This window comes from Geotrypetes seraphini, chromosome 5, assembly GCF_902459505.1.
Source record: "Geotrypetes seraphini chromosome 5, aGeoSer1.1, whole genome shotgun sequence".
NCBI classification, from domain to species: domain Eukaryota; kingdom Metazoa; phylum Chordata; class Amphibia; order Gymnophiona; family Dermophiidae; genus Geotrypetes; species Geotrypetes seraphini.
The window spans coordinates 206608763-206633701 of NC_047088.1; the positions used below are offsets into that span (position 1 = coordinate 206608763).

The 24939-nt window shown below is 41.6% G+C and overlaps 1 protein-coding gene across 1 annotated transcript in view; it reads left to right on the forward strand.

Annotated features, from left to right (window-relative positions):
• The window catches only part of LOC117360618 (sodium channel protein type 2 subunit alpha-like), a 349967-nt gene that overhangs the window by 15153 nt on the left and 309875 nt on the right, over positions 1-24939 (forward strand). Inside the window, exons 2-4 of the mRNA XM_033944654.1 lie at positions 2176-2489; positions 8863-8981; positions 13560-13649. Coding sequence (XP_033800545.1) covers positions 2223-2489; positions 8863-8981; positions 13560-13649 — 476 coding nt within the window. The 5' untranslated portion in view covers positions 2176-2222. The remainder of the gene's footprint in view (positions 1-2175; positions 2490-8862; positions 8982-13559; positions 13650-24939) is intronic.

Consider the following 24939-nt stretch of genomic DNA (forward strand, 5'->3'; position numbering starts at 1 on the left):
CAGCTTTGCTCTGGGGGGGGGAAGACAGAAGAGGGCCATGGAGAGACAGTTAGGGAGAGGGAAAGGGGGCTGCTTTGGGGGGAGGTGTGTGCTGGGGGCAGACAGCTTTGCTCGGGGGAGGGGGTGGAGACAGAAGGACACAGACAGCGGCCAAGGAGAGAGAGATAAAGAAACACAGACAGATAGATACATCTATTCTAGCACCCGTTAATGTAACGGGCTTAAAGACTAGTGTAAACAAATATATTTAAAACATTGTAATATCTAATACCATCTGATGAAACTCAAAATTAAAATCTTGTACCATCATGTTATCAAAAATTCAAATATATAACACATATATCATATATTCCAATATACAGTATGTGCAAACAATAACAGAACCTAAAACTATATTCTAATTAAAAATAAAAAAATAAATGATCACTTATCTTCCATTACTATGAATTGCATTATCAAAAACCATTCAATATTTTAGAAGCCAATAGTACATTTACATTAATATTGTACGTATATAGTTGTCTGATATAAATTTCTCGACAAACAATTGAGTCACAAATAAAAATAATCCTTTAATAAAAACACCTGTTAATACTTGTATGTCAAAATGATTTGTCAGCATATGTATTGTGACAGGGACCCCACGTAGGTTTACCATATTTTCTTCTGCAAAATATCAGACACATGACCCCAGCCCCATCCAGTTCTACTCCCAGCCCCGCCACCACACAGCCTCCTCTCTTCCCTGATGAACTCCAGCCATGTCTGGAGGGCCTGGAGCATGCGTGGATGTGTGTGATGCTCAGAGGCCCTCCAGATGCCATCAGAGCTCAGGGCTTTCCAAAAACCAGGACAAACTGCCAGGTTTTGGAAAGTCCATCTGGGAACCCAGACAATCCTCTAAAAAGAGGACATCTGGTAATCCTAACCCCACACAGCGCAGCCATGACATTGAGTCATGTAACAGTCAAGTCCCTTGTCCTACCCCTGAGTTCATTGCTAAGCTGAGGGTGCCCCAGAAGAGAAAGATAAGACAACCCAGAACCTGGAGTTTATACTATGCCTTTCAGAAGCAAAAGATTAGAACCCAGACTAGAAAGTAAAGGTCCCTTTAAGAATCTGCCTGAGGCTACCGGGGAGGGGGGGTAGGGGATGGGGGGTGGGGGAGTGCATAAGGCAGAACCCTTTTCTTGAGGAAGCTTCACAGGTGAAGGGAGGAAGAGGGAAAAGTTTAGAGAAGCTGACGAGCTGAGGGAGAATGACCAGCACTGTGTGAGTGACTGGGAAAGGTCTGAGGAATTAAAGCCTGAGAGAGATCCAGGAGGAAAGTAACTGTCAAGACCCTGAAATGGACCAGGAGAATTCCTCTTGCCAAGACCTCAATGCTGAGGAAAGCATGGACCTGTGCTAACAGCTAAATGGCATGTTAGAATATTTTTCTGGTTTTTCTTTTGGACATTATTCTGTGCTGTATGGGGGTTTTTTTCCTGAGCCACCTGGGTGTGGCACTGAAGGCTGAGAATTTATCTGTTTGAGCTAGAGTTGTTACTAGCCAGAAAGAGAAAAGTTTGGGTTGGGGGGGGTTGTTTTTTCCCTTATGCAAACTGAGCCCTAGTGTATGTGCTGGGACTATTCATTCAGTTCTAACCAGGACTTTGTGGACTACAAACGTAAAACTCATTTTTGTGGAGATATTTTGTTTTCGTTTTGGCCATCTGACTTAATTGAGGAAAAGTGTGAAACATTATCCTGATGTGTTTGGTGTTTTTTGCAAGAACTGTGAGCCTCATAGCAATAAAGCCTCAGAGTAGTTCACAACAATGTGCATAGGAGACACTATGTGCTCCTTTTACTAAGCTGCGATAGCGTTTTTAATGCATGCAGGATTTTAGCATGCGCTAAACCCATGCTACGCAGCTAGAACTAACGACAGCTCAATGCTGGCGTTAAGGTCTAGTGCGTGCGCTAAAACCGCTATCGCAGCTTAGTATGTATTCTTTTGAGTTTATTGGTGTTTATGTCCATATAATTAACTAACATGTTTGTGATATTATAACAATAATAAAAGAACTATGTATATGGTTGAAAAAGCATATAATTTGGTTTCTTTGCTAGAAATGACTGCATTTTAGTATGCATTTTAGTATTTTTAATATCTGTTATTCTCTCTCTCAGTATTTATACAAGAGATTATGCGGTAATTAAAGGTGGAGGATAAAAAGATGGCACAGCCAAGTCTTGTACCACCAGGACCTGAAAACTTCCGGTATTTTACTAGAGAATCTCTTGAAGCTATCGAACAAAGAATTGCAGATGAAAAGGTTAAGGAATCCAAACAAGACAGCAGAGATGAAGATGATGAGAATGGTCCAAAACCAAACAGTGACTTGGAAGCAGGAAAGTCATTGCCATTTATTTATGGCGACATTCCTCCAGGAATGGTTTCAGAGCCTTTGGAGGACCTGGATACATATTATATCAATCAGAAAGTGAGTGCTCATTCACAGGTGGAATTTTAAATAGTGCTATGTTTAAAATATTCCTGGTTTTGGAAGTGACTTATTTTTTATGCCATCTTGTAAATATAAAGGTAGTGATATAATTTTACTCTGATATGGCTGATTTTAATTCTGCTTTAGTTATGATAAGTTTCTACCTTTTTAATATTCTGTGTATCAGGAAATGATGTAAAGAACATCTGCAGAACAGAATCCAGAGTTTTTGCTACTTGTGTATTTAGAAATTTTATATTTTTACAGCATGACAGAAGAGCCTCTTTGGTGACAGATATGCTAGTATGTATTTGATAGTGTAAATCCCTCAATGATAAAATTATTTCTTTTAATCTAGAAAACATAGTAATCCAAGTATCCAAGTTTATTTTTCCAATTGGTCAGATGTGCTTTTGGGTATTGATGCTTTCTTTCCATCTATTCTTTGTAGACATTATGGGGTCCTTTTATTAAGGTATGCTAACGAATTGGCATATGTTTTGTACCATTAAGCCCAGAGGTATTTAGTGGGCTGCATGGAATTTAGCATATGCTAAATCCATTAGTGTACATTAGAAATTTTTTTTTAAAAAACCTATATATAACAGTCAATCTTTTCTGCAATAATTGTATTTAGGGTTCAAATTCTTATCATTTTTATATTGCTGGTGTTTTCTCTGCTATGTCAAATATCGAACAGTATAATCTCGTTATAACGAACTCACTTATAACGGAACCTCATCTATAGCGGATGAGGTCCACTGGTCCTGGCCGAGTGCCTTTATAAACATGCAGAAAATCATCGCATATAGTGGACTCACATATGACGGACTTTTGGATATAACGGACAACCAATTTGGTCCCCAGAGCCACTGTTAGCTGTAGTTTTGTTCAGCTATAACGGATATGCAGGCTCCGCCTACAAGGCGCGTGGCGTGCCAGTGATATAGTATCAAAATGCAGCCCAGAAGAAAATGACAGATTATTTTTCTTTCCAGTACAGTACGACATAATGTTTTAGAACATTGTTAGGATTGTTAGTGTCGGGTCCCCCACAAGGTAAGGTGGTAGGGGTTACATGAGAGGCGCCCTTACAAACGCCAGGTCCCAGGTTCAGTTCCCTCACTGAAGATTCACCAGGAAGTAGACTCAAATAAGAAACAGCCAGAATGATTGCATAAAGAATATATTATAGAAATAGTCTTACAGAAAAGCAATATTCAGAAGCATTACCATTAAGCATTACACTTAAGGAGAGAGCAAAGCAGTTTCCCTGCCTTACAGAGTTCAGAGGCAAAGAGACAGAGAAGCGTGAAGTTCTAGGGAGAGCCAGAGAGAGAAAGGGGGATGGGGTGATGGACTAAGTTTCGGGTTCCAGAGATCGTCCAGAGAGAGAGAAAGAGATAGAGAGAAGGATAGACACAGAGATAGATAGCTCAAGAGATAGACCCATGTGTGTTGCAGAGAGGAGGCTTTTATAGTTTGGAATCTTATTCTGAATATAGAAACTATTGAGCTTCAATAGAAGTTAAATCTCCCCCTCCTTAGTAAACTGTGCTAGACAGAAGAATAATAGGCTGAAGTCATATATGTATTTCCAGTATGTCGTTGACAATAGTTTCTGATTAACTTTAGTTATCTGTGCACCTGGACCCATCGTCCTAAGCACTGGACCCATAGTCCTAAGCACCTTCTTAATGAGACATTAACACATTAACACCTTTTAGCTAATCATGATTTAATCAGGGCTACTTAAAACCGTCTTCCTGGATGCTTTCTGTGAATAAGCATTCAGGATCTATTTGCATCTACATTCCAGAGTGAGATAATTTCCCATAGGCCTTTGCTGATATTAGTTCTGCCAACTGAAAATTCTGATTGCTAGCAATAGCTATGCTGACAAACATCTTTTAGTATTCTGGTTTTGCAATCATTTTGTGCCATACCAATGTTTTGCTGAGTTTTGTTATTGATGTTGCTGATATGCTTATGCAGTGACTGTTGTTCATTGATTGTACGTTGTTTCAAGTTGACCTAAATAAAGTTTTTAAAAAATGCAACTCTGGATATAATGGACTCTGGATATAATGGACTGTTTTTCCAGGTCCCTTGAAGTCCGTTATAACGAGATTATACTGTATCTGACTTCTTTTGTTAAATGGTAATAGATAACAACCCAAAGCTGTTGCTAAAACCAATTGACAGTTTAAAAATCCCTAAAAGCTAAAGATTTTACTCATCTGAATACCTTTCACTTGTATCTCAACGTATCAAATGAATAGAGCTAATCTAATGGAATAGACCAAACTGTAGAAGGGAGCAGCTTGGCTATATTTGAAAGTCAGACTTATAGACATGCCCCTTACAGCTGTGTTGCACTAAGATATGGAGCATATGCTTTTCTTAAGATTCTTGATACCTTATGGGAGAGGACTTAGGCACTTAGGCCAATCAGAACATTAAGGAGGATGTTGGGAAGCTATCGGGGGGGGGGGGCAGGGGGCTCCGTCGACAAGAGGGAATGGGCAACCCTCCTGCCATCTTTCATTTTAAAGGTGTAGGGGGAGGGACCCCGGCATCAGGAGGGAGTGAGTGAGCATCCCTCCTGCCGATCTTGTACAGGCTGTGGGGGGCCAGGAAGCGGAAGATGAGTGGGAGTGTCGGCAGGAGGAGGGAATGTCTGTGTCAAAATAATGCCTTACTGAACAAAGCTGTTGTAATAGGAAGAAGCTGGTTTTACAAAGGGATAATATCTGATTCATAAAAGATAACTGATAGTCAAATATAATACCTAGATGACAAACTAACAGGTTTAATAATAGAATTGAAAAGATTTAGGTCAAACTGTGGAGCTGAGCGTCCTCTAGTAAACCAGCACGCAGTTGTTGTTTTTTTTCTGCATTAAGAACAAGTTTGTGCGATGCTAGCTAATCTGAAACTAGAACGAGACAATCTTGTAATGGTTTAAGTGATAGAGAGTTCTGATTTGTAGGAAAGAGAATTAGTATATCATCTGCTGAGAAATGGTAGGAAAGAGGATTAGTATATCATCTGCTGAGAAATGAAAGCAAAGACCAGTGGATTGAATAAGAATAGCTAGTGGGCTAAGAAATAAATTGAATGGAAGTAGAGAAAGGATAGATCCTTGTGGAACACCACATTGTAGTTCATAATTATGTGAAATTGAAGATGTGGGAGATACATTGTATGTTCGATTAGACAGAAAAGAAGAAAATCAGGATATAACTGCCCCACTAAGTCCAAGAGATGAAAGGTGAGAGAGAAGTGATGAATGATCTACAAGATCAAAAGCTGCAGAAAGATCTAAGGAAACTGCAAGAACAATGTTGTTTTATCTAAATGAGAACAGCTGTTATAACAATTTCTGTGCTATGATGGCAAAGAAAGTCCTACCAAGATGATAACAGAACAAAACGGAGTTCATAGCTGTGCCTGTGAAGCTCGCTCCTCCACATATTCACTGTATCAAGTGAGGCTCACCCAGAAGTAGATGACCTTGGCTGTGAAAGGCAGGATCTATAATATCTTTGGAGAAAAAGATGGTTCATGGCCTAAACCAGGCCTAAAACCTACAAAAGGTAAGTAGAGACAACCCTACAATGGAGAGGGTGGTGGATGCTTGGAATTAGAGAATGACACGGTGGCGGTTTACCCGCGGACACCGCATTTTAGCCGCGGGTCACCCGCCGAAAACGGGGAAGAAAACTAGCAGTCGCTGCGGCGACGGGGACAAGGCCATTCACCGCCCGCGGGGCGGTGAATGGTCTTGTCCCCCGCAGTGAGGCATGAAGGATCGCGCGGTCCCCGCAGCTCACACCCGCCCGCCCAATCGATTCCAGTGTCCAGCCAGCTCTCTCCCCTCTCCTCACCCCAGTCCGCAGATCCTCCTCCTCGGCGACCCGCACGCTACCAGAGAGCCGCGCACACCCGCCGCTGCTCAGCCTCGATCTTCTGCTCTGACGCAACCGGAAACAGGAAGTTGCAGCAGAGCAGAAGATCGAACACTGAGCAGCCGCGCGTATGCGGCTCCCTGGGAAAGCGCGCAGGTTGCCGAAAAAGAAAACCCACAAACCAAGGTGAGGAGAAGGGAGAGAGCCGGCCAAACACCAGGATCGACCGGGCAGGCAGGTAGTGGCCGCGGGGACCGTGCGATCGCTAGTGTTCCCGGCTCAAATTGGAAGGAGGGAGTGAAAGGAAAAAGGCTTATATGGATGCAGCGGGGACGGTGACGGGGCGGTGAATGGGATGGCAGTGGCGGTGACGGGGTGGTGAAAGGGATGGCGGTGACGGTGATGGGACGGTGAAGGGATCGGCGGTGACGGGGCGGTGCAGAGGATGGTGGGCCGGTGACGAGGCGGTGACGGGGACAGATTTTTTCCCCGTGTCATTCTCTACTTGGAATGCCCTGCCAAGGTAGGTGGTGGAGAGGAAAGCATGGGACTTGTCACAAGTCTGATGGAACTATCCCTTTGAGGACTCATCAAAGGAAACAGAATTTCTTCAGCCTTTTCCAAATACTTATCTGGAACATTTCTTCAGCCATTTCCAGATCAGGTGTGCCATAGATAGTACTTCCTCAGCAACATTGAAGTCTCTTCCCATTAGGTTGACAGGAAGTGTTGGACTTATGATGGAAACTTTTTTTTTTTTTGTGTGACGTGGAGCCTACTTGCACAACTACTGGCTCAGATGTAACATGCAGAATAGAGCTACCAGGCAACCTTTCTGCATGAACAATTTTGCCCGATAAAGAAGCGGAGAAACTCTGAATTCTTTAGCACTGAATGTGAAGCTCCAGTCAACCAAGAGGCAAATTGGTTGTCCATTCACAATGGTACTGAAAGAACACTCTACAGAGAGAGGAATAAGAGAGTTGAAAGTATCAACTTGAGAGTTGGCCATTTGTTTCTGCGACATTATTTAAGTATAAGGTCTGGATAATACTGGTCTCTGGAAGTCCGCAAGGAGTGTGCTGTGGGTACTGGTTTTCCAACAGAGGGAACATTTACTCTCCGGGGTGGAGGGGGGGCAGGGATTACTACACCTAATAATCATTTCTATAACACTATTAGATGTACTTAGTGTTGTCCACATTTATATGCTGGTCCTTTCTCTGTCCCTTTTTTCTTTTTAGACCATAGAGCAGGGATAATCCCAGAAAGATAAGGTAGCAACCAAGCAAAGGTAACAGTAAGCTATTAAGTAAACAATAGTACTGAGTCAGATAAAAACACCTGGAATATGTAGACACCGTGCACTTACATAGAACAACTTAGGAATTCCTCATTATATACAACAGCAAATCCTCACTATAATGACTTGTCACAGCAGTGCTAAAAAATAAATTCAGTTCATCTACATTCCATAAACCACTAGCCAACTGCACCACCACCCAGCAAAATTCAAATAAGAAAAACAAAGCAGAATAAAATATTATCTTGCTCTAAACTCTGTGATCTGAGTGTTGGCCAGACTGAGTCACAGCACAGCCTGTTAAGGATTTACCTTGAATCAAGAAATTCAGTGAAAAAGAATGTCTAATAAGTCATTAAAATGTGATTGCTTTATTCATTACTGTGTACAGTGATTTTGTCAGCAATGGAAGAAAATCAGAACCCAGAGGGACAGACTGGCTTCCTGAATTTGATATTCTCCAATCAGCAAAGTTCACTTTTTTATAGCCAAAAATGTCTCAAAACTGAGATAAACAAGAATCAGAGAAAAGCAGGACACAGATGTCCTTGGATCAAAGTGTTAAAACAGTGCTAAAATAGGTGGAAGTTTTCTGTTGCCACCACCTAGCTGACCAATGTCCTTCTTAACAGATCTTGTTACTTCTCGTTTCTGGAGAACAAACTAGTTTTCTTGCCTTGCTTAGGCTTGTAGTTTAAAACTAATTTCTAAGGTATATATTTTTTTCTTCTTAAAACAGAAATGTTTTAAACTCTGTACTTCCACAAAAACTACTGACTGAATTCTGTAGCTTGATGTAATATATTGTGGTTTGCTCTGATAGCCCAGTGGGAGGAGAAGAGAGGGTGTGTGAATACATTCCGAACAAGGAATTTACGTTGTGTCCTACAAAATCCCTTCTCCTGAAATACTCAGTGCGGAACTTAATAGGAAGTATTTGGTGATCCTACTTTACCCCCGCACTAGCGTTTATAGCGCCAGCAGTAACAGTTCGGACACTCATAGAAATTCTATGAGCGTTGGAGCTGTTATCACAGCAACCAGCACTAAAAACACTAGTGTGGCTTTTTAAAGGAGGGGTTAATGAGGAATACAATGCAATAAATGAAGACCGTTGTATGTTAAATATTAAAGTATCTTTTATTTTATGTTGCAGACTTTTATAGTATTGAATAAAGGGAAGGCAATCTTCAGATTCAGTGCCACATCTGCCTTGTACATTTTAACTCCTTTCAATCCTCTTAGAAAAATGGCTATTAAAGTTTTGGTACATTCATATCCTTTTTAAGTATTTGGTTTAAATGTAATGCTGCAAAACTATTGTTTCCTTCTTCTATAAAGTTTTTCTAGTATCATTTTGTTACAGTATATGCACATATTATTTTCTGGAAGGATATTAACATTTTTCTTGTTCTAGAAATACAGAACATATAGATTATTGAATTCTAGCTGTTTATGTAATGAGGTGATCATCCATTAACTGATGTAATGAGACGTATAATTTATTTCTGGTAACCTGATTTAAAATATTTGGATACCTATTCATAAGACCTATAAGCCATTATGTTAATATAGGTGATTGTGTTATTTAGGGGTACATTTACTAAAGCGCACTAGCCGTTTTAGCACGCGCTAAATACTACGCGTGCATAACGCTAATGTGTGCATTATAGTCTACGGACACGTTAGCGTTTAGTGTGCGCTAATATTTAGTTTGTGCTAAAGCGGTTATCATGCTTTAGCAAAAGGACCCCTTAGTGAATAGGTCCCTTGGATAGAATGGGGCCCATATTAAATAACATGTGTGTTAATTTGCATTTAGGCTACTTTGAACCACTCATTCATGAAAAGGCCTACTTATACCACACACATACCAAAATACTATCTAGAAGAATATAAATATATAACTGTATAACTTCAAAGGAACAATTAACCAGTTTCTCTTAATAAGTGGAGAAAAAAGACTTCTACAAACTCTACAAACTTTTAAGTCCGCTTCCAAAGCAAATACATACTTCTAAGAAATTAAGAGGTCCGACACACCATAGGTCAAAATACTCCACTTAGTCACGAAAGTGTTTAAATTCAATAATCCAAATGAAAAATCAATAAATCCATATAAGTATTCAAGTTCTATAATCCCAATTTTCAAACAATGTACTTTTCTTCGCATGGGTACTGTTGCAGGAATACAGAAAGGCCCTGATTCTGCAAAATGTGTCTAAAGTTAGGCGCTGTTTAAGCATCTAGGTTAGGCGTCCTTTGTAGAATTGCGCTCAGTGTCGTTCAGCACTGTTTAGAAGTCTAACTTTTTAAGCGTCCTTTAGAGCGGTGTTCTTCAACCACCGGTCCATGGACCAGTGCCGGTCCACAGAAATTTCCTGCCGGTCCACAGGGCCAGCACGTGCATCAGGCCCAAAACAGTGTTCTTCAACCGCCGGTCCACGGTGTGATCGATGCGGCATTATCTTCGAGCCAGCTCCCTCTTCCTAACTGATTCAGTGCACAAAACCACAGGCAGTGGCTCCTACGGGCATCCTGCGCCTGAACCGGAAGCCTTCTCTCTGACGTTGCAACGTCAGAAGGAAGGCTTCCAGATGAGGTACGGGACGTGCAAGGTGCAATTAGTACTGTTATGGGGGTGGGGTCTGGGGTGGAGATTGGGTAGAGATGGGTGGGGTCTGGCCCACGACTTAGCCCAGTGTTCTTCAACCACCGGTCCACGGACCGATGCCGGTCCACAGAATAATTATTTTATTTCTGCCGGTTCATAGGTGTAAAAAGGTTGAAAAACGCTGCTTTAGAGAATAAGGTTTTAGGTGAGATTTAGACGTCCAAACAATGTCCTTAATGTTATAATATTTTATTGTTATGTTATTAGAATGGCGATTTTGTGCTGTTTTTCATTATAATCATAATACTTGGAGTTGGATCTGTTTAATGCTTTTATTTACAGTATTTCTCTTCCATCAGACAGGGTGACTGAGATTTGAACCAGCAACATTAGGGTAGAAGGCTTTAAGTTTAACCAGTGTGCTACAGAGTGAGCTAGCAAGCTGCATAGCAATTGTAAAACTAGGTCTTATAGGCATTGTAAGGAAGTCTACTTTTGAGCATAGTTTAGGCTTCAGATAGATCTGAGTTCTAAGGATGGAACTTAGGCACAGTTTGGACATCCTTAATGCGATCTGCTAAATAGCTCTCTGGGTTTTTATTTTTGCTTTATTAAACTCAAAATATATTTAATACATTTAATAATAGGCAAATGGGATCTCTCAGAGAGAGAAAGAGATAATGGTTACTGTGGATGGGCAGACTAGATGGACCATTTGGCCTTTATCTGCCGTCATGTTTCTATGTTTGTACCACATAAACAGGGCACATCAATACAAAGATATTGCATGCCAAACCTTCTATTTTTCTGGGCAAACAGAGGAAAAGATCCATTAACTGAAGCACAGCACATGAAAAAAACAGCTTTATGTTTCTTGCTAAAAAGCTACCCTTTTTTTCTCACTAAATATTGCTCTAATGAGGTCATTTTTGAAACAGGTAGATTCAGCAAATAAAGCACATGACAAAAATATATAGATTGCATACATAACTTACCTTAGCATGGCTTCTTCTTCTTTTTTTTTTTTGTTCAATAATTTTTATTGAGTATTTTGAAAAATACAGGGAGCAGTTCAAATACATAAAAACAAAATAAAGCTTTGTGTATAAAGAATCTGCAAATATGTATTTAACTGTAGAAGACCATAGCAGTAAGAAAAGCTCCAAGTATTGGAACTGCGTGTGAAGACTATATAAGAAAAAGATGAAGGAGAACAAGAAAAGAAAGAAAGAAGAAAAGAGGGACAGGAGTGTCTACGAAGTAGAGCGTACATAGGAATCCAGGAATGACCAGGGTGATTTTTTGCTCTTCAAATTCATGGAGGTTCGGAATGCAATTTTATTCTCATATGCATAGGATTCAAATCTATGATACATACTCAGAGAGTTCCACCAAAAAGTATAGTCTAGTAACGAAGATGATTTCCAATTTTTCAGAATGTGCATGAGAGCAGTCACAAACATGGTATCGATGAGCTTAGGAGGACAGTTTGATTGTGCGAAACAGGGATGTTGAGAGCGAAGGATTATAATGTCCATAGAGATCTCTTCCGAGCAGTTGGTGATAGATTGTATGGTGTTCCAAATTTGAGTCCAAAAGGATCGGACCAGAGTACAATGAAAAAGCATATGATCAAGAGTTCCCTCCTCTTTCAAACAGCATGGCTTCTACTTCATTGCAAATGGAGGTTTGCAGCTGCACAATGGTGACCTCATTGTGAGATCATCAAGGTGCACCTGCAAGATAGAATGCCACAATTAAAATATGTGCTGGGGGGGAGCTGGTTGGGATTCAAACCCATGACCTCTGGAAGATGAGCACAGGGCTTTTCTTTATTGAGCTACTGATGCCCAGTGATATGATAGCTTAGTAGATTCCTATGGATGCTCTAGGTCGCTCAGTGTTATGCAATTGAATCGAAGAACGCCCAAATTGAATCATTATCCAAACCACACCCATTCCACGCCCATACCTATTGAGTTAGGTGTGAGTTTTAACATGGGCATCCATGAAATTGTGGCTGTGTCTACAAAGTGGTGTCTACGTCCTTTGAATGCCTAAGTACCAATTACCGCTTGTTAACCAACCCAGCCAGCTGATTAACCGTTCCCCTTAACTGTATCCATGACATATTGTTTGTCTGTCTTGCCTGTTTAGATTGCAAGCTCTTTCGAGCAGGTACTGTTTTCTTACTCTTTGTGACTCTGTACAGTGCTGCGTGCGTCTGGTAGCGCTATAGAAATAATTAATAATAGTAGTAGTAATAGTTAAGACCCTTAATTGGCTCATTAACCACTTAGATTGGACGTCTAAAGCGCGCCTAACTTTAAGCATGACTTAAACATAGAAACATAGAAATAGACGGCAGATAAGGGCCACGGCCTATCAAGTCTGCCCACCCCAGTGACCCTCCCTATCTATCTTTGCGGATAGATCCCACATGTCTATCCCATCTAGCCTTAAAATCTGGCACACTGCTGGCCTCAATAACCTGAAGTGGAAGACTATTCCAGCGATCAACCACCCTTTCAGTGAAGAAGAACTTCCTAGTGTCACTGTGCAGTTTCCCGCCCCTGATTTTCCACGAATGCCCCCTTGTTGCCGCGGGATCCTTGAAGAAGAAGATGTCTTCTTCCATCTCGATGCGGCCCGTGAGATACTTGAATGTCTCGATCATATCTCCCCTCTCTCGACGTTCCTTTATAGAATCGGGGCCAAAATGTTTTTTGTAGTTACAGACAGCTAGTTTCTTATGGTGCCCACTTCATAGTGTCTTCTCGCCGTTAGTTAATTCATACAAGGCTCTGTTGTTCTGGGTAACACTGAGGCCTTTTTCCACTTATTAAGAGAAACTGGTTAATTGTTCCTTTCCAGTTACACAGTTATATATTTGTATTCTTCTGGATGGTATTTGGGTGTATGTATAGCAATTTCCAATCAGCTCCTGATTTATAGTCTTAGGCCTTTTTGTAATCATTTTAAGAGCTAATATTATTAGTAATTGATGGATTTTAAAATATTAACAATTAAAATCTAGGGAGCTGATTTAGTAAGGTGCAATAATCCATACTATCATTACCTTAGGTCACGCACATATTTACTCCTTTTTGTTCCCCATTATTTTCATTTTCAGGAATGCACTAAAAAAGGCTTAGTTTGGTAAATGGTATCCTTTAAATATAAGTGTATTCTGTTGAATTATGAGACTTTCTGATTTAGATTCCTTGACTAAACTCTACCTTATTCAGTATGTTTATTATGTGCACTATTTTGACCAATTGTGTGTTCATGACCATGACTAGCCCTCCAGAATGGACCAAGAATGTAGAGTAAGTAATTTTTATTGCACTAAGAACTTTGGTTTTTGATGTGACTTAAATCCTGAGAATGCCTGAAAAGAGAGATTTCTTCAGTCGTGTCATTAAACCTAGCTTTATTATTGCTGGCAACCGATTTGAATTGTGTGATGGCTTAAAAGGTGTAAGGCAAAATTCATTTATTTGTTTATTTTAAAATTTTCTTTCCTGCCTAACACCTAGGTGGGTTACAGCTACACATAACACAATTCATTCATAGAGAAGACAAAAACTACACACATTAGTACATAGTAGTGCTGCCCGATTTCCGATTCAAATCAGGTGAATCGATTTGCTTTTAAAAAAATTGGCCTTCTGAATCGGTGACCAATCCTCCTCCCCATGCCTTCCTAAAGCAGGAGTGGCAGCGTTGCCTGTTGCTGGCTGTCCACTGCCGCTGCTGCTTTAGGGAGCGAGGGGGGAGGATCAGTCGGGAAGGCCTGCCCCCCTCCTCCGAAGGCCTGCATGTTCGGCCAGCTTCCCTGCTCTTACCTTAACATAATACGGCAACCTGCAGGATCACTGGTGCTGTAGTGATCCTTGCAGCTGCCGTTGTCATCAGCGGCACGTTCCCTCTGCCGCGGTTCTGCTCGCGGCAGAGGGAACGTGCAGCTGATGATGGCAGCAGCTGCAAGGATCACTACAGCACCGGCCATCCTGCAGGCTGCTGTATTATGTTAAGGTAAGAGCAGGGAAGCTGGGGGTACATGCAGGGCTTTGGAGGGGGTGGGCAGGCTGCAAGAGAAGCTGGGAGAACATGCAGGCCTTTGGAGGGGGAAGGTAGGCCTTCAGAGGAAGCTGGGGGAACATGCAGGCCTTCAGTGGAGGCAGGCCTTCAGGAGAAGCTGTGAGAACATACAGCCCTTCAGGGAGGGGGGGGCATGTCTTCTGGGGAGGGTGGCCCTGGAGTAGAAGTGCATGGAGGGAGGGAAGAGGGGGTTCAAAGAGACATGCATATAACGGGGGAGAAATAATGGGACTAAAAACGAGAGGGAGGACATTGAGATTTAGGAAATAAAGAAACAGGGTGAGAAGTTGGACACAAGGGATGGTGTGGAGGGGGTGGGGGATAACAATACTAGATAGGAGGGTAGTTGGGAAGAGAAAAGGAGTGCTGGTGGACCCTGGGGTGGTGGGAAAGGAGGGAGAGATGCTGGATGAAGGGTAGTTGAGAAAAGGAGAGATGGTGGAGTCCATCGCTGCAGCTCCAGGGGGATGGAGATGAAAAAAAGGAAAGATGCCAGACCTGGTGGGGGGTGGGGGAGGGAAGGGAAACGGAAGGGAAGGACATAGATGGAAGATGGATGGTTAGCAGGGAGAAAGAAGAAAGAAGGAGACCCTGATCAGAAGACAACCAGAGCCTGGGACCAATATTATTTGAATAATGATCAGACAACAAAAGGTAGAAAAAAATAATTTTATTTTCTGTTTTGTGATTACAATATGTCAGATTTAAAATGTGTTTCCTTCCAGAGCTGGTGTTAGACTGTGAACATGAGCTAGGATTTAACAGAGAGAGGAAAAGTCTTTTTTGTTTGTTTATTTTGTTTACACCACAGCACCAGTGTGGGTAGGAGAGGTAAAGGGGTGAAGAGGCTATAAAATAAACCCACCAGGATGTTTGGAAAAAAAACCCCACCCAATTAGGCAGGAAAATCGAATCGAAAATCGATTCAGTAGGCTGAATCGCATCAAAAATTTTTTTCCCTGAATCGGGCAGCACTAGTACATATTACCCTTTCTTCACACATTAGTACATAGCATCCTTTCTTCTTTTATATTGACCTCAGCAACAAAACTCCTTCACAAATAAATGAGTCTTGAGCAGCTGTCTAAATTGCTGAACATTTTTGCATGAGCATAATTGACCTGGTAATAAATTCCACAACCTGGCCCTTCCTATTGAAAATGAGTCCTGATTTGTTGGCATATAATGTGCTGAATCCACTAACAAATGCATTGTTGTTTCTGGTCTTATTATTCCTAGAGTAAGCAGCATAAAATCTGTTTTACTGCTTGGATTTTGCTAGGTACTTGGGACCTGGTTCAGCCACTGTTGGAAACAGGATACTGAGCTTGATGGACCTATGGCAATTCTTATGTTTTTATCTTTTTGGCATACACAGTGCTAATGTTTTTTGTAGATACCCTGTTGCCTGACCATACAAAGCCTGATGAATTCAGAACCTTATATTGAACCCTACATCTTACTGGTAGCCAATGTATTTGCTTTAAAATTGGTGTTATATCAAAACTCGAGCTTCTGCATTTTGAATTAACTGTAGCATTTTGATTTTGCAATTTGCTTTTCCTAAATATAATGCTTTACAGTCATCCACTTTACACAGAACAAGACGCTGCAGAATTGTATGAAAATCCAATTGTGAGACCAATGGTTTTAATTTCTTCAACCAGTATAATTTGAAAAATGATGATTGTACCACTTGTACTATTTGTGCACTCATTGTCAACTTGGAATCTAACATAATTCCTAATAAATGAATCTCTCTCTTTATAGCTATCACAAAATCTCCTATTTATTTTCACTTCCATAGGCCAAACCTGTTCTGTTTTTCTTACGAACATGACTTGTGTTGGCCTCATTCAGAATTAGTTTATTCTCACTCATCCATTCACCAACTGAATTCATACATCTGTTTAATCTGTTAACAAATTCCTCTCCTTATCCATGTACAGGAAAGAACTGTATGTCATCAATGTAAAGCTGAGATATTCTACATTCAGTTTCTTAAAATTTCACCTATGGATGCCATATACACATTAAAAAAGAAGAGACAATAAAATAGACCCTTGAGGAGCACCTGGTCCCATTCGCACCAGTTCAGAAATTTCACATTTATTCAAAACTTGCATTGTTCAATCTGTTAAATAAGATGAAAACCATTCAAGGACTTTCCCATTCACACCCAGTCACCCACCTAGCTTTAATAGAAATAAATTCAAGTCAATAGAATCAAATGCTCCAGAAACATCTATAGAGACGAAACAAAAATTCTGATTTTTATCCATTCCTTTGCTCATCTGATTGACAGTTGATATTACCAGTGCCTCTACACTCTGTGCTCTTCTAAATCCATCTACATACTGAACTAATTGATCCAATACCACTTTCTCAATCATTTTTCCAAGAAAAGGTAAAACTGAGATTGGATGATAATTACTTAATATATCTTGATCCAGTTTTTCTTCTTTCAAGAGTGGCTTCACATTTTACTTGACTTGGAAATTCTCCCGAAATTAATGATTTATTGACCATAATTGTCAAAATTGGAGCAACTTGATCATTCATTGATTTTAATATTCCTGATGAACATGGATCAGCTAGTGAATGCGTTGGAGTTATCTTCTTCACAGTTTAATATAATTCACTTTTTCTAGAGTTTTAAACTCATCCCAATTTCCTAATTCATTATCACTCATAATACTTGCATTCCGCAACTGCACAGAACCTCCAATTTGATAATCTCTCTATTCTATTTTCTTTCCTAAATTCCTAGCAATCACAGGTCCTTGTTTCAAATCTTTCTGCTCATATCCTTTCACTAACAGTTTTACTGTACTAAACAATTCGTTTGATCCATTCAAAACTGTTTTCACTTTTTGTTTATAATATTCACCTTTCTTCTGTTCACATAAGGCTATACAAACTCCATCAATTGTAATTTATACCTCTAAATCATCAATATCATTTGATTTCTGCCATCTCCGCTCTGTTTGGTGCTCTTCACATCTAACCCATATAATAGCAGAACATTGCCATGGACAAGGTATATAATTTTGTCTCACCAGAATCTCCCGTTCAGGTGCTATCTTATCTAATGAGTCAATCAAAGTTGATTTCCAACAATTAAGCATTTGATCTACTGACAAAACTTCATCAAACTTAAGTTCTAGTATCCATGCTGCAGCCAAATCTTTTATTTCAAAGCGATCCCTCACTTCAGTCTTCATAAATATCTAAATCCTGTAATTTTTTCCTTTTTCACATAAAAAGAAAACAGCTTATGATTACTCTATCCAATGGCAATATGAGGGGTGTTCAATAATTTAACTACTTCAGTAGGAAAGAAAAGAGTTATCAAAATTTTTTTAATTTAATTTTCGATATACCATATATACTTGAATATAAACTGATCCGAATTTAAACTGAGGTGCCCTTTTTCCTCAAAAAAAGGATAAGAAAAAGGTTGACTCTAATATAACCTGAAATTATAAATTTGGGTAATCCTGGTGAGAGTCTGCAAAGATTAGATATCATTGCGTATATTTTAACACACTAACCATGAGACCATTGTAGGAGGTCTGAGAGACGCAAGAAAGGGATAGAAGATCACCAGAGTTTCTTCACAAGAATGTTTCTAAGGTTGCCTGGGGATAGGATCAATACCTCCATAAAGGCTGGAAACACAGACCTGGTGAGGGAATTGACACAGCCACACAGGCTAGAGACAGCCAAAGCTATGGGGATAGGACACAGAAGCAGTCAGTAGCGGCCAGTGAGGACAGTCAGTAGCAGCCAGTGAGGACAGGGAAGAAGAAGTGCATCAGCAATAAATTTTAGGCAGGTAATGGAGACAGAGAGCCTTACCATTGGTGCTCCAAGTAGCAGATTCCAGAAGAGGAAAACAGCTGTTGCTGGTGTATGCCAATCCAGTGCGAGCCCTTGAGCATCTGTGTGCATGCTCAAGGCCTAATGACTCCTGTCCCCTCTGAGATTCCCGGACATCGGTTGGAGATAGTAAGAATGCAGCATCATTGGGGGTGGGGAGGGAACAACATAGAAAGCATCAGTCAGGGAGGAGACACTTTCTGCCAAACTTCCCGAGAGAGAAGGAGAGTCTGAGTAGCGGTGGTGTTTGACATCACATGCTGCTGCCGAACCAACTGCCTAAAAGATCTGCCCGCCAATGGCTTGCTGGAGGAGGCACTTTCCGCTGGACCCCTGGGGAGAGAGGAGAAGCTGAGTAAGCAGCATCATTTGATGTCAAACGTTGCCACCAAAACAACTGCCTAAAAGATCAGCCCACCAGTGCCTTGCTGGAGAAAGCACTTTCTACCGAACCCCCCTGGAAAGTGGGAAGGAGAGGCTGAGTAGCGGTGGCATTTGATGTTTCATACTACCGCCGAGCCAACTGCCTAAAATATCAGCCCTCCAGTGGCTTGCTGAAGGATGCACTTTCTGCTGGACCCCCTGTGAGAGAGAGAAGGAGAAGCTGAGTAACAGCGGCATTTGATGTCACATGCTGCCGAATCAACTGCCTAAAAGATCGCCCCTCCAGTGACATGCGGCCACTGGGCATGCAGCGCTGGGCATTCCCTTTGGATCCCTGAAAGGAGCTGAAAGGAAATAGAGCTTGATTTATGACTCTCCTTGAGGTAAAAGTTTCTTTATGATTTTACTATCATGGTTAGACGGAAAGGAAAGGTGAAGGGTGCAAGTACACCAAAAACGATTTGTCCTATGGACAAGTATGTTCAATCTAAAACACCCATTGTGAATATGGGTGACTTGTCCATATTGGGTGCCTCTTTGAGTGACGGTTGGATGCTCTACTTCTTCCCCTCCTTTTACTCCTCCTGTTTGTCTACTTGGGGTAAGTTTCCAAGAAGGTACAATCCCAAGAGACAAAATATCTACAGATTCAAGTTTAACTCTTCAAGTGCAACCAAAAGCTGTTTCTTTATCGTCCCTCCAGAGAGGCACAGAAAGGGATGAGTTTACACTCCTCTACCAGCAGGTGGAGACTGAGACACTGACTTCTATTAGTACAAGTGGGCTGTGCAGTCCCTCTTACAATCAGTCTTTTCTCAGTCTCCAGCAGGTGGAGTGGTCTGTGTTCAGTCTGTGCTGAGGTTTGTTAAGACCTGTTGGATCTGGTTAGTGAATCTTTCTTGTCTCTTTGTCTGTCTGGAGTGAGCTTGGGGGACTTTTGGGGGTCCTACCAACCTCAGGGGTGTCACACTCAGAAGGATTGAGTCCCTTCCCCCACCTCCCCACGTTTCTCTGAATCTAGAAGAGCCTCAACTGTATGCCTTGCCATCAATACCGACACCGACTTCAGTTTAGAGTGCCTTTGGTCTGCTTTTTTCTTGATACAGCTGGTTAGCTGTGAGAAGAAATAAAAAAGAGAAAATAAAAGACACAAGAAATAAAAGGAGCTTTGTATTGAGGGGAAAAAAGGCCTGAGGACGCCGTTTTTACATGGCGTTGTTGTGTGTGGGTTTTTGGCACTTTCATTATGAGTGCTTCAAAAAAACAGAAAAAGTGCACCTTTTGTGGGCGACGTTCGGTGGATGTGGTTGGCAGCTGCACGAAATGCTCCGACTACCTCGAGGGAAACCTGGCTTCGGGTGTCGGTGTACTGGTTCCTCCTTCACGTGTGCATCGCTCGTTGGCGGGGGTGAGCCCCGGGCTTTCCCTGTCACCCACGCTGGGGTTTCCTCAGCTGCCGGTGGTCTGTCGGATTCGGTGTTGTGGTACGCTGAGGATTCTATTTCAGCTGCATCTGGGACTGCTGGTGTTTCTGTAACAGCGAGGGTCGGCTATGCCTTGGTGCCGCTTATGTTTTATGGTGACAGTGTAGCAATTTTTTCCCTCAGTTTTGGTGGAAAGCACGTCTAATTTGCCCACGGCCTTAGACAACCTTCCTCCTGTTTTGGAAAGGCAGGAGCAGTCTTATATGTGTCTTCTGCTCCAAACATAAATGCTGTGTTGCCACCGGGGGTTTTATCCCCTGATTTGGTGTTGGCTCTGTGCAAGGCTTATTTACAGGCAGCTGGGAGTCCTGCTTTGGTGCTGGGAGTCTTGGGGTCATCTAGGGGGGGGAGGTTTGTCCCTTCCATGTCCGTCCCCTTTCAGTCTCCTGCTGCAGCTGCCTCAGTCCAACCCCCTCAGTCTTTGTCCAAGCGGCTACAGGCATCTTAGGACGAGGATTCTTTTATGGCTGATAAGTTTTTTCTGGATCAGGGATGGGATCTTGGGGAGAATCTTACAGATCCGTCAGGAGGGCCTGATTTTTTGGGTGGAGACTTTTTAGAGGCACCAATTGGTTAAGATGTGTCTGTTGTGTGCATATTTCAATGGGAAGAGTTGCATGAGCTCATTCTTCAGGTGTCTTCGATTTTACACTTTGAAGAAGAAACTAAGGACCCCTCTTGTTGTGGACCCTGTCCTGAGAGAGATCCGTTCAGCATCTTGCTCTTTCCCTATGCATTAGGATATTTGGGATGTAGTGCATGCTTAGTGGAAAGTTCTGGATGCGCCTTTTCGTGTGGTGTAGTCCGTGGCATGCCTATGTACCCCATCCCTGATGGTGATAAAGATACCAAGTCTCCTGTGGTTGATGCGGTGGTCTCAGCATTCGGTGCAGACATACTGTGTTGGTTGAAGGCTGTTCATCCCTAAGAGACCTTCAGGAAAGTAAAATTGAGGCTCTGCTTAAATAAAGTTTTGATGTTGCAGCCCTGGCTGACCAGGCAGCGATTTGTGGCGGTCTGCTGGCCTGGACTTGTTTCCGGTGGTCTGAGAGAGTTCTTGACCGCAAGTCCGCTGACTGGTCCTTAGTAGATCAGGAAGTGGCTAAGATTGAGCTAGGCAGTTCTTATCTCTCTGATGCCATGTATGATCTTATGCGTGCCTCGGCTATGTCCATGGCTATAGCAGTAGCTACCATAAGAACATAAGAAATGCCGCTGCTGGGTCATACCAGTGGTCCATCATGCCCAGCGGTGGCCCTTTGGTCAAAGACCAATGCCCTAACTGAGACTAGCCCTACCAGCGCACGTCCTTGTTCAGCAGGAACTTGTCTAACTTTGTCTTGAATCCCTGGAGGGTGTTTTCCCCTATGACAGACTCCAGGAGAGCGTTCCAGTTTTCCACCACTCTGGGTGAAGAAGAACTTCCTTACATTTGTACGGAATATATCCCCTTTCAACTTTAAAGAGTGCCCTCTCGTTCTCCCTACCTTGGAGAGGGTGAACAACCTGTCCTTATCTAAGTCTATCCCCTTCAGTACCTTGAATGCTTCGATCATGTCCCCTCTCAGTCTCCTCTGTTTAAGGAAGAAGAGGCCCAGTTTCTCTAATCTTTCTCTGTACGGCAGCTCCTCCAACCCCTTAACCATCTTAGTCGCTCTTCTCTGGACCCTTTCGAGTAGTACCGTGTCCTTCATGTATGGTGACCAGCACTTCAGGTGAGGGCGCACCATGGCCCGATACAGCGGCATGATAACTTCTCTGATATGTTTGTGATCCCCTTCTTTATCATTCCTAGCATTTTGTTCGCCCTTTTTGCTGCCGCCGCCACAACACATTACGTAGACGGCTTCATCGACTTATTGATCAGAACTCCCAAGTTCCTTTCCTGGGAGGTCTCTCCAAGTACTGCCCCGGATATCCTGTATTCATGCATGAGATTTTTGTTACCTGTGGCTTCGGGATTGGTTGGCAGATGCAGCATCTAAGACTAAGTTCAGTAAGTTCCCCTTTCGGTGCTCCTTTCTTTTTGGGGATTTATTTAGGATCATACAAAAAATTTTTTTAGAGACTGCGCTTAATACAAAATACAGCAGTCCGTTTGATTTTTGGCCTTAGAAAGTTTGACCATGTAAGTCCTTTTTATTTAAAATTACACTGGTTGCCTTTTGAGGCGAGAATCTTATTTAAATTTGGATGTATCTGCTTTAAGCCATTATTTGATTTAGCTCCTGGATATCTTTCTTCTCTGTTTAAAGTACATAACCCTAACAGGATTACCCGAATTAATAATATGTTTATGTATCCATCTTTGAAATCTGTCCGATACAAGAGATTTCATGAATGAACATTTGCTTTTCAAGCAGGAAAAATGAATGCCTTGTTGAGCTCCCTTATTCCTTCAGTCGATTCTTATTACTCTTTTATGAAGTTATTAAAAAATAAATTATTTGAAAAAATGTAATTTGAATTCTTGTATGCTTTGTTAAATCTTTACTGTTTTAAATTTTTATTGCACTGCGATGGTTTTTATTATTGTATGTATCACTGAATTTGTTCAGTTTTTTCTTTTATGTAAACCGTCCAGAACTTATGGTTGGGCGGTATATAAAAATAAAGTTTATTATTATAGATAAGCTGGTTCAGGCTTTGAGTGACTCTAAAGTGCCTCGGTTACCGGAGGATCGACCTCGCCAGGCTTGACTCAAATATAAACAGAGACCTCCATTTTTGGGCCTTTTTTTAGCCCCAAAATCTCACAAGAACATAAGATTTGCCGCTGCTGGGTCAGACCAGTAGTCCATCATGCTCAGCAGTCTGCTCAAGCAGCGGCCCTTAGGTCAAAGACCAGTGCCCTATTTGAGTCTAGCCTTACTTGCATATGTTCTGTTCCAGTAGTAACTTATCCAACCTTGTCTTTAATCCCTAAAGGGTGCTTACCCCTATAACAGCCTCCGGGAGAGTGTTCCAGACCTCCACCATTCTCTGGGTGAAGAAGAACTTCCTTACATTTGTATGGAATCTTTTCCCTTCTAACTTTAGCGAGTACCCTCTCGTTCTCTTCAGTTTATATTTGAGTATATACAGTACAGTAGTCCCCTGATAGCTCCATACACTTCATCCACTTTTCCTGCAATGACTTTAACCCCTTTGAATAGAATTCTTCTGTTTGACCTTCAGACCAGGACGTCACAGCTTCCTTGATGTTTTCATCACCTGAAAACTGCTGTCCATAGAGAGATTTCTTCAAAACTCAGAACAGGAAATAATCCGAGGGAGCCAGGTCAAAACTGTAGGATGGATGGGTCAACTGCGAAACCCACATTCTTGGATGGCAGCCTGTGATTGTTGTGACATGTGCACCGGTGCATTGCCGTGAAGAAGCAGCACACCTGCTGTGAGTTCTCCTCGATTGACTCCTGCAAAGCGATTATTGTGTTGGTGTAACTCTCCCTGGCTATGGTTGTTTTCTGTGGCATGAACTCCAGAAGCAAAAGTCTTTCATCATCTTGGAAGACAGTTGCCATGACTTTGCCTGCAGACTTTTCTGTCTTGAATTTTTTTGGGATGAGGGATGACTTGTGCTTCCACTGCATTCACTCCATTTTGGACTCAGGATCTCTGAGATAGATCCAAGTCTCATCTGCAGTCACCAAATGAAAAAAATTCACTTAGTTTTCATGGAGCACCTCCAAGTTATCCTGACAGCACTGGAGCCTCGTGGCCTTCTGACATGGCGTCAGCATTCTTGGACATGCCCAACTTTTTCATTAATTATTTTCCAGCTATTCAGGAACCCTTAATTCATCTGTCTGACAAAATTAAATCCTTGACTTTCTTGCATATTTCTGTGGAAGATGTTTTCACAGGCCATCCAGTGTGAGGGTCTTCTTTAGTGGACTTTGTATCCCACAAACTGACGCTCAGAGTTTTTCACTCAGCTACGTCAAGAGGCTTTACAGTTTTTGAACCAGTGTCCCCTGAGAAAGGCATTTGTATACATTGAAACTAGGATCCTTGTTGGGACAACGTTTTCAAATAAAGACTTTGTTTTTGGTTGAAAGGACATCTTCCTTGCCAGCATTATCATATAACATTAAAAAAGTTTTAAGAAGACATTGCCATATTTTAGAAAATAAGCCCTGTTTTCAAAATAAGAGACATATTGTAGCAAACTTTAGGGATAGAAATATCAAAGAAATAGTTATTCCTTCCACACTACCATCAACACAATGAAGAACATACCATACATATGGTCGTTTTCCCGTGAGAAAGGTTCAGTGTGTGTAGTATCATTAAGTATTACAGAATTCATACAACCACCTACCAACAAGAGATACATTTTGAGACATCTCTCCAGTTGTAAACTACAGAATGTAATATACATTATCATCTGTCTGTGCATTATTTTATATAGGAAAGACTATTAGGAAGATAAAAACTAGAATGATTAAACATAGGCATAACATTAGGAGGCAACGTTTAAATGCACCTTTAGTTGACCATTGTATATCTTTGAATCATTCCTTTAATGATCTATGTACACAGTACTCCCTCGAAATTCGCGGGGGTCCTGTTCCAGGAAGTCCTGCAAATTTTGAAAAACCACAAATATGGTTTTTATAGGCAGGAGAGGGCAGCTAGGGCGCCGAAGCAGGAGAGAGCAGCTGGGACACCAGCAGGTGCAAAATCACTCGTGGTATGCTCTAACTGCCTCTTCCTGTTGCTAAAGTCAGGCTACACCAATCAAGAGCTGCTTTGACATGCA